General features: G+C 38.0%; 2 protein-coding genes across 2 annotated transcripts; one reads left to right on the top strand and one right to left on the bottom strand.

Moving 5' to 3' along the window:
* Positions 1 to 1,003: 1,003 nt before the first annotated feature.
* Positions 1,004 to 5,834, bottom strand: timm17b (translocase of inner mitochondrial membrane 17 homolog B (yeast)). Its single transcript, XM_044351291.1, has 6 exons — positions 5,732 to 5,834; positions 3,665 to 3,764; positions 3,519 to 3,582; positions 3,174 to 3,302; positions 2,940 to 3,050; positions 1,004 to 1,438 (listed from the first exon to the last, which is right to left on the bottom strand). Exons 1-6 carry the CDS (start codon positions 5,755 to 5,757, stop codon positions 1,359 to 1,361), a joined length of 510 nt encoding a protein of 169 aa, XP_044207226.1. The 5' UTR covers positions 5,758 to 5,834; the 3' UTR covers positions 1,004 to 1,358.
* On the top strand, positions 5,802 to 9,411 carry pqbp1 (polyglutamine binding protein 1). The gene is made up of 7 exons (XM_044351290.1): positions 5,802 to 5,897; positions 6,958 to 7,025; positions 7,128 to 7,239; positions 8,346 to 8,446; positions 8,546 to 8,728; positions 8,821 to 8,878; positions 8,963 to 9,411. The coding sequence occupies exons 2-7, from the start codon at positions 6,959 to 6,961 to the stop codon at positions 9,111 to 9,113; spliced, it is 672 nt and encodes a 223-aa protein (XP_044207225.1). The 5' UTR covers positions 5,802 to 5,897; position 6,958; the 3' UTR covers positions 9,114 to 9,411.
* Positions 9,412 to 9,630: the final 219 nt, after the last annotated feature.

Here is a 9,630-nt window from a genome sequence, read left to right as displayed (position 1 = left end):
AAAGCAATTCTAGCAATCATTTCTAGGAGCTCATTCATGGTTTCAACATTGCAAATAAGACATGATTTGTGCTCATCCACTCTAAGATAATTACTATCCAGCAAAGATTTAAAATTACAAAAGCTGCCAGGGGGGCAATAACTTAAGAGAAACTGCAGAGAACAGAATGAGGTTTTACTGAGCAATGACTCATCTTCAGCACACAGATAATTAAAAAATATACACAGTTCTTTGCATTGATTGTCACAGCTGACACATAACTTAAGACTTGGAAACAGATTTTCAGAATACCACTCTCCACGGTAAAATCTCACTGAGCAAAGTGTGATGTCACAGACATCTCATTTCTCATATTACTCTACCTTTCTACATTGCAGCAATTAAAACAATGGCTTTATTGTTTAATAAATCTGTGCATACAATTATAACATTTTTGGAAGCTTAAAAGGAATAGTTTGACATTTTGGGAAATGTTGTTTAATCTATATAAAAATCAGTGTAAGTGCAAGTGTAAAAATACCAATTTGCCATTTTATGAGGGGTTATGTGCTGGACTATTTCTTGGCTGGAAGCAGTGACGTTCTCCAGTTTTCACTAGTTGCCTGACAACCTCAAAGTAATGACAAGACTCCAGGAAATCACTGCACCTGGCCAAGAAATAGTCTGGCACAAAAGCCCCACAAAATGGCGAATTATTGTTTTTACAGTTCTGTATTTGTTCAGATTAAACAAATTAAATATAAGAATTGTATAGTGATGTTTAGAGGTGCTGGTAGACAAATTTCGTTACTTTTGGACAGAGCCGGGCTAGCCGTTTCCCCCTGTTTCCAGCCTTTATGCTAAGTTAAGCTAACTGGCTGCTGGCTCCAGCTCATACCTGCCAACACTCCCGATTTTCACGGGAGTCTCCCTATTTTTAACCTTTTCTCACACTGTGTAAATTCACCTGTTAATCTCTCGATTTCATAGTGATAAAAATCTAAAATCATATGTCGCCTTGATGTTGAATCAAATAGATTTTATAAATACATTTCATCATTGCATATTTAATCTCAAAAGGTCACAGTGATGACACAATCACCATTAATATAGAATATGTTGACGATATTCTGGTGGTGCAAACATGAGGTTTGTCAGAAGGATCCCTATTCACACACAAGCAGTCACTCATAAATAACAGGAACTCACAGTAATTTGCCCCTGAGGTATAAACACATAGTGCAACTATTTGATACCACTGCAAGGACCAGTCTCTCCATGTCCTGGTTATCGTGATACCTGGTGTAATGTCACGTGCCCCTCCTCACTTTCTGGTCTGACTCACTGTGTCAACACCTGGTCTCAGTTCTTGTTTCCTTCTACTGAAACTGCCCCTTTGCCCCCTGCTGACCATCATCCTTTGGAGGTAACTGACTGGGGTCATCTGCAAAGGGAATAGCTGGAGAAGACAAAGAAAAAGTTAAGTCTTTGGTAGCATCTTATATAATTAAGATCAAGTGTATTATACTGTACATTGTTCATATCTGCTGATCAAATAACCTTTTTGGTTCCTTCTGTCGCATCCACATCACCACTTAGTGACTTCCTACATTTTACAGACTGTCTTTCCACTATTCTCAGAGAAAACGTTTCAACTTTTTGCATCCACTGTGTGTAGGTACAATGAAAAAATAGTGATTGTGAAAGAGAAGGATGAAAAATTAGAACCACCTCTTACTCAGAACTTCGTACTTCTGCTTTGTGGTGCATACCGCCTGCTTCTTCCTGTTCCCCTGAGCTAATTCTCTAACCTCTTCACCTCTGCCACTCTCCATGTACATTAAGAGTGACCCACATGATATGTGTGTGTGTGAAAGAGAAGGACATCTAATAACACACACACAAACGTTTTTGCATAATTCCTTTTCTATTAAGAGTTGCGCTTCAAAGCATTCCTTGGTTTCAGGGCCTCTACCGTGAAACTAAGTAACACAGACTTCAAGACTATTTCCCTCCAAAATCTGCACAAACTCTGCCTGAGATCTCAGAAAACCTATTTCTGATCTGCATAGTAGAACTTCATGTATTGGAATGTTTTGTGCATTTCCTTTTTACTACAGTTTGGTGTTTAATTGATATCTTTGACGTGTGTTATAGCAGTAATAATTAATGTCAGGATAACTTGTACTTACACTGTGTACATGTCATGTTTGATGTCACTTAACTGCATAAATAATGACCATTTGGGGAAAACTACTCTCAAATTTACATCTGGTATAGCATTCAAGATATGTCCAAATTTGAGTATTGGAAAATCTGTTAACAGAGGTGTGACCCCTGGTCGCGACCCATTTAACCCAAAACTATAACTGGTTCAGACATCCTTTGTCCAGTCTCTCTTTATTTATTTCTTAGCTCTTGGCTCTCACTATAGCTTTATTGACGCTACTCTCGGTGACGATACTGATACTGTGTTTCAGCCTCGTCTATGATGGATTTCCTTCCTGAATACGTGCTGAACTTCAGAGATAGTAGCCTTTGCCATTTGTTTCTACAGGAAGGACAACAAAACTTCACATTCACTGTACTAGTGATGTTTTATACTGTTCAAAAATCTTTTATTACAAATTACTGTAGCTCTGAGGGAGGTGCCCTGATGCCACATTTTCTACATTTCACAGGAATACTAAAAATAAAACACATAACTAAACGACCACTGTGTATTTAAAGTGGATTTTCCTTCAGTGTTGCAAACTGTCACAGTAGACTACCAGTTGCAAATTGTGGTTATTCACTTAAAGTTATTCATAATGCCATTTATTAGTAATAATGCAGTAAAAATGAGGTACTGATCATACAAGAGACTCTAATTACACTGAACGCGTACTGAGAGAATGAATGATTTTCTTCTGGTTCCTTTAAATATCATTTGCAAAACTCAAAAAATCAGCTTCACTCACGGTTCTGAAACTGCTGTGCTGTGTATCTGGTCAGGAGGATCCCGAAACCCTCAATCAGAGCAAGTAAAATTCCTCCCATCATGGCTGAGCCCATCATAGTTAACGGCCCACCTGGAGAAAAACACAAAATTCATTCATCTGATGTGGTCAGTGACACAGGAGGCTGGTGTCAAGCTCACTGATGTGGTCAGCGTGACTGATAGATACAACAGTAGTATTTGGGCTTCCTCTTACTGCGTGCTGCCAGGATGGCTCCAGTTAGTGCGCCACTTGTTATGGAGTTCCAGGGATCTTCTTTCCCTCTGACGCGAACTAAACCACAGTCGATTGTGGAGAAGAGCCCTCCCCATACAGCGAAGCTACCTGCAAAAACAAACCAGTGTGATAACAGATCTGGGTGAATGTATGATTTTAGTTTTAGACAAAGAAAATGCAATCAGCAACAATTATGTGAAATAACTTCAGCTAACTAAATATAACAAACCCTTTTGCAGGTAAATAATATAATATACACTGTGAATGCTGTGAATTCTATGTGCATAACTGTTGATATTTCAGTACTCAAGAAGGTCTCCTCACCTCCAATCTGTGGAGCTCTTACCCTCACTGCGTTTGCACTGCCTCTCAGTCTGTGTCCGACACCCTGAAACATTAGTTCACTGTTGAATTCTGGCTTGAAAAACATGATCAGAGTCAGAGAGAAAACAATTATAAGGTGAACTCACTGCAGGGGCATTTCGAAAGCCCTTGACTGCCTGGAACACCCCTCCTCCAATTGCACCCATGGTGAAAGCACCTCCACAGTCATCCACTATCCTCCAGGGACTGCAGGAATGCATTAATAAGAGAGATTAGGAAAATGTAAAGATGAGATAGAGGATGTACCATCAAATACCTCAGCTTTGTTATGTGAGGTCTGTATTTTCAGCACTGCAACTAATGATTATTTTGATTATCGATAAATCTGACAATTATTTTCTCAATTAATCGATCAATTGTTTTGTCTATAAAATGTCAGAAAATGGTGAAAATACTTGTTATATAATTTCTATGAGTCAAAGGTGACGTTTTCAGATGTCTTGTTTTGTGCAACCAATAATCCAAACCCCAAAGATATTCAGTTTGACATCAAGTATGAAAAAGAAAAGCATTAAATTGTCACATTTGAGGAGCTGAAACCAGCAAATTTTTTGGCATTTTTGCTTTAAAAGATGACTAAAACTATTATATGATCATCAAAATAGTTGCAGAATCATTTTCATAATCAATCAATCCATTAATCGCTGCAGCTCTAGTAACCACACTCTAAATCACATTAAGTTGCAGTATGTCTGTGCCATAAAAAGAATATTGACACCATAACAAAATTCACCTTTTGCTACTGATGATGATGATTTTGGATTTTAAAGTTAGTATCTAGGAGATAAAACTATTAGTGTGTGGTTCATACACTGCTCTAGCATCATGATACCTGAGCTGAAACTTTTGATAGAATAAGCGAATAGTTAGTCAATAAACAGAAAAGTAATCAACAACTTAGATAACTGATTAATTGCACTCATTTATCAAGCAGAAACATCAAACATCCTCTGGTTACACCTTCTCTAATGTGAAATTTTTTATGCTTTTCTCAGTTTTATTGTATTGGAAATTGAATATCTTTGAAAATGTCACATTGCGCTGTGGGAAATTGAGATTTTTCCTTGTTTTCTGACATTTTATAGACTAAACAGTCAAATTAGTCAAACATTAAAGGATAAGTTCATAATTTCTTTCTTAAAACATCAGTCAGGTGCTCAAATCAACATTGAAACAAATTTTTCTTGCCATAATCATTCCTCCTGTTCCTCCCTTCATAATGCACTTACAATCTAAGTGATGAGAGACAAAATCCACAAGCCTCCTTCTGAGCAAAAATATATTTAAAAGTTTATCTGAAGCTAATATGAAGCTTCAGCCAAATCAAGTAGATATCTTTCAACGTCACAGTATTTTTTTAGCGCCAAAGTCCCTCTTTATGTTACTGTTTGACGCTAAAAAGACTGTAAATGTGGCAGATATCCACTTGATATAATTAACTCAGACTGCTGAAGCCTCATATAAGCTACAGATACACTTTATACATTTTTAATACATATTTGCACAAAATGACTGTGGACACACTGTGGATTTTGATCCCCATCACTTACATTGAGAGCGCATAAACGTTAGGTGCAGCTATATCACACAGCTTATGCAAAATAAATTAAATATTCTTGTACAACTGTAGCATACAATTCACAATATAAGTTTGTATAATTATTTGAGCTCTAATAGCTAGGAAGTCTAGCAAGACCCCCGCATATTCCTGTAATACAATCACTGTCCTGAGAGCTTGTCCAGTATTGATCTTCAGTTGAAATCAATACTGTAACCTTAGTCTGTCTCTCTGCTGCTCAGTGAAGGCTTCACAAATTCTCAAATTTAAACTGAGCTGTAAAATATCATGACAGTAACATGTATGAACTATATTCTACGGTGTGTTTTCACCTTAATTCGGTTAACCATGCCTTCAGCTGTCACTTAAAAACACCCATAAAAGGTTGTTGAAGCTGACACTAGTTAGTTGCTGCTCTATCTTTTAATATCCCTGACCGTTAACTAAGCTAACCGGCTAACCAGCAAAGCCTCTCTGTTAATTCTACCCACAACTTCAACACGACACTAAAAAATACAAAACAAACAAAACCATGTCCCGTGTTAACAGTTTTTAAATGTGCAGAGAACGACAAATGTTTTAAACCTAATCTCACCAAGGTTCACGGGCATACTCCTCCATGTTTGTTGTCGTCAAGAGAACCGTGCTACGTCATCAGTGTGCGCGCCCCGTGTGCTGTTGTGGGAAGTCGTCTCATTACGGACTGTACTGCTGCTGTTGCTCTGCTCGTTACGATCAAAGAGGCGATTTTCTCACTACAGGTAAACATAAAATGATTTTTATTCCTTCCCTTTTTTCCAGAAAAGTGTAGGTACTTAGTGTTTGTGTAATTGGGGGGATTATTTATGAATTTGAGGAGACAGTTGTTACCTTTGTGTTTAGCCCTGTTGCTGTGTTTCTCACTGTTGCAGCATTCTGCATTGACGGTGGAAATTCAACCAGTTATCTCAATGTTTGCAAAGTTTTGAGTGGAATATTTTTTAAGCTGCCCACACACCCAAACACCATAGTTTGTGTGTTTCTTTTTAAAGTCACTGCAGTCGTTTTAAAACTACCAACTGTAGATTTCTCGATTAATCAATTGCTTGTTTGGTTCATAAAATGCCAGAAAATGGTGTAAAATGTCGTTCACTGTTTCCCAGTGCCCAACCCAACCCTTGGGTTGTGGACAAAATTGGGTCAAATTGTTTAATTTCTCCAACCAACACTCCTAAATCTAAAGATATTCAGTTTACTGCCACACAAAACAAAAAACCAAAGCAAATCCTCACAAATGATAAGATGGGACTTTTGAATCTTGGGTACTCTTGCTTGAAAAACAAGTAATCAATTATCAACATATGCCACTTAATTTTCTGTTGACTGACCGATTGATTAATCAAGTAATCAATTACACTCTATCAATTGAATAGTATTTTTTGGATTGTGTTTGGATATTTGGACCAGGGCTGCAACTAATGGTTATTTTCAGCATCGATTAATCTGCTGATCACTAGTTTGAGTAACTGATTAATTGTTTTGTCTTTAAAATATCAGAAAATATAAATAAAATAATAAATAAAAATGTTCGTCTTATTTCCCAGTGTCCTAGGTGATGACACAACATGTCTTGTTTTGTTCAACCAGAGTGAAAACCCAAAGATATTCCGTTTATAATGATACAAACAAAGAAAAGCAGCAAATCCTCACATTGGAAAACCTGGAACCAGAAATGTTTTTTCTTGCTTAAAATTAATTTTAAATATTAATCTGTTATCAAGGTAGTTGAGGTTTGCAGTCCTGGTTGCATCATGAGTAAATCCTCACTCCTCTGTGTTACAGGATGCCTCTTCCTGCGGCACTGCTGGCCCGCTTGGCCAAGAGAGGGATTGTAAAACCATCAGAGCAAGGTAGTAGAAAACATTTGACCAAAATAACATGAACATACATTCACATATTTTTCTTTATGTTTTTTAATTTCTTGTGACAATTTTCTCCTCCTTTTCATCCAGAGGCAGATGAGGAGATTATTGCTGAAGATTACGATGACAACAACGTAGATTACGAAGCCACCAGAGTAGAGAATCTGCCACCAAACTGGTATAAAGTGTTTGACCCTGCTTGGTATGTATACTTGATTTCTACAACAAATTCTCACTTTTGACTGACATTTTAACATAAATACATTTTGCATGTGTGGTTATTTTGGGGCCAAAAAAACAGAGATTTAAACTGGTCATAACACCAAAGTCAAGACCATTTACATATTAATTTAAACCTCATTCTGGCACTGGGACTGCCCTGCACTTAAAGCTCAAGAGTAAAGACAGGACTGCAGTTCTCAGCATATGGTGGCTGCAATAAAATATTATTATTATACAGTGAAGTCAATCCGCTATTAACCCCAAATAAATCCCCTCCAGATATGTTTTAGGACACGTCTTATGCTTGTAATAATAAATTGTCTTGTGTTTTTTCCACAAAAACTGTTCAGTTACCATGTTAAAAATCCTTAAAATGACATCTACAACATCCCGCTCATTGCAACCTAAAATGTCTTGTTTTGTCCTGACCAACAGTCCACAACCTACAGCTTTAAATCCAGTATTCAGTAGTTCATTGAACCCAGTTTGACTCTTTTAATGGCTGCCATACAGACATCGGTGCTTCACGTGACTAATTAAGGTTGATGAGTGAATGCTATGTTCAAATTCATCCCAAATGCATTCAGATAGGATTGTTGTAACCAGACTTCACCTAAATGTTCCTGCATGGTGGCTGTGAATGGATGAACCGCTCTGGTATTAAGGCGTCAGTCTCCCGCTGTTGAAGGACCCAGTGTATGACAGTTAAATGACCATGCAGGACGGGTTTATAGCCTCATGTTGTTTACACATAAGTCTAAAATTTTGTGTTGCTGTCAAATTGTGGACATTCTTTGGACACTTGTAGATTGGCACCATTAAAAAACCATTGAACTCCACATCTGGGAAATGTTCAAACTTGCTCTCCTTGTCTTGTGAGATACATTCACATAGTAAGACAAATGCAGAAACGTAGTGTCTACCTGGAAATCCATATAGAAAGGAAGGGTTGAGTCTCTTATTTCTCTGGTCAATAAGTGTACATTATTTTGCTCTGTAAGATTAGTGTAACCTCTATAGACACTACAGTTAGTTGTTATTGGAGTTATGGCTGTAAACTAGACCCCTTTCTTCTCTTTTATCTAGTGGTCTCCCTTATTACTGGAATGTGGAGACAGATCTGGTGGCCTGGCTGTCACCAAATGACCCATCTGCTCTGATAACCAAACCTGCCAAGAAACTGAGGGGTAAGAAAAGTAAACTCATAATGCAGTTTTCTAAAATTCTGACAATGGTTTATTTTGTGACCATTGCCTTTATTCTGTTTTTTTTTTTTTTTTTTTTAGCTGAGGGAGGAGATGACAAAATCGAGAGGCAGTTTGAGAAGCCGGACAGAGAGCGAGAGCGGGACAGGGAGAGAGATCGGGAAAGAGACCGGGACAGAGAGCGAGACAGAGATGACGGGAGGGACAGAGACAGAAGAAAGCAGAGGAGAGAAGACATTGCACCGTATAACAAGGGCAAAAGAGGTAATGTTTACATCTGTGTCATACTGAACAAGCATTCATACTGACCATGCTTTTTACATGAATGACTGTTACATATTTATTTTCCTTTTCAGGTAGAAAAGATGATGAAATGGACCCAATGGATCCAAGCGCATATTCTGATGCTCCAAGGTACAATATCAAATGCGCCCGTAGTCCTTTTTAAAATATGAGCAGAAAGTCCATTTACTAACACAAACTTGTTCATCTTTACAGGGGCACATGGTCAAGCGGTCTGCCCAAACGTAACGAAGCAAAGACGGGGGCAGACACCACAGCGGCGGGGCCTCTGTTCCAGCAGCGGCCGTACCCGAGTCCAGGAGCCGTGCTTAGAGCTAACGCAGCTAACCAGATACCTAAGGAGTAAACCAAACTCCCAGGAAGACAACAACTCACTCACACAAAGACGCAGCAGCTGCACAGTATGTCTTCCTTTTTGCTCTCTGACAAACCGACATCACTTTAGTTTTCTTTTCATTGTGAAACGTGTGTACATGTCAGAAACGGAAGTGCTGAAGTTTTTGTACCGCCAGTGCATTCATACTCCTGTGAAACATGTAGAACAGTTGTAAATATGTTTTTATAAGACCTAAAGGATAGACTTTCTTGTTGTTACTTAAACCATTAAAGGACGTCATTTGCTAATAAACTTAAAGATCACTGTGGAAATGACTCATTGTAAGTTTTTTTTATGGCCGCCACCAACGATTATATTGATTACTGATTAATCAGTTGGTAAAATGTCTGAAAATTACAATTTCCTGAAGGTGATGTCATCAAATGTCCTTTTTTTGTCCAACCAGCAATACAAATTTTAAGTTTACCATCACATAAGACAGAAAAGCGACAAATCCTCACAATTGAGAAGCTAGAACAAAGGGATG

This window comes from Thunnus albacares, chromosome 5 (assembly GCF_914725855.1).
Source record: "Thunnus albacares chromosome 5, fThuAlb1.1, whole genome shotgun sequence".
Classification (NCBI taxonomy): domain Eukaryota; kingdom Metazoa; phylum Chordata; class Actinopteri; order Scombriformes; family Scombridae; genus Thunnus; species Thunnus albacares.
Note: the sequence above shows the minus strand (reverse complement) of the source record. Positions and strands in the feature narration are given on the sequence as shown.

Coding starts and splice junctions, on each gene's coding strand:
- timm17b (XM_044351291.1), bottom strand. CDS start 5,757: ATGGAGGAGTATGCCCGTGAACCTTG. Junction 3,765..5,731: donor GAGTATGCCCGTGAACCTTG/GTGAGATTAGGT, acceptor GCATTCCTGCAG/TCCCTGGAGGATAGTGGATG. Junction 1,439..2,939: donor AGCACAGCAGTTTCAGAACC/GTGAGTGAAGCT, acceptor TGTCTTCTCCAG/CTATTCCCTTTGCAGATGAC.
- pqbp1 (XM_044351290.1), top strand. CDS start 6,959: ATGCCTCTTCCTGCGGCACTGCTGGCCCGCTTGGCCAAGAGAGGGATT. Junction 8,729..8,820: donor GTATAACAAGGGCAAAAGAG/GTAATGTTTACA, acceptor TTTCCTTTTCAG/GTAGAAAAGATGATGAAATG. Junction 8,879..8,962: donor GCATATTCTGATGCTCCAAG/GTACAATATCAA, acceptor TCATCTTTACAG/GGGCACATGGTCAAGCGGTC.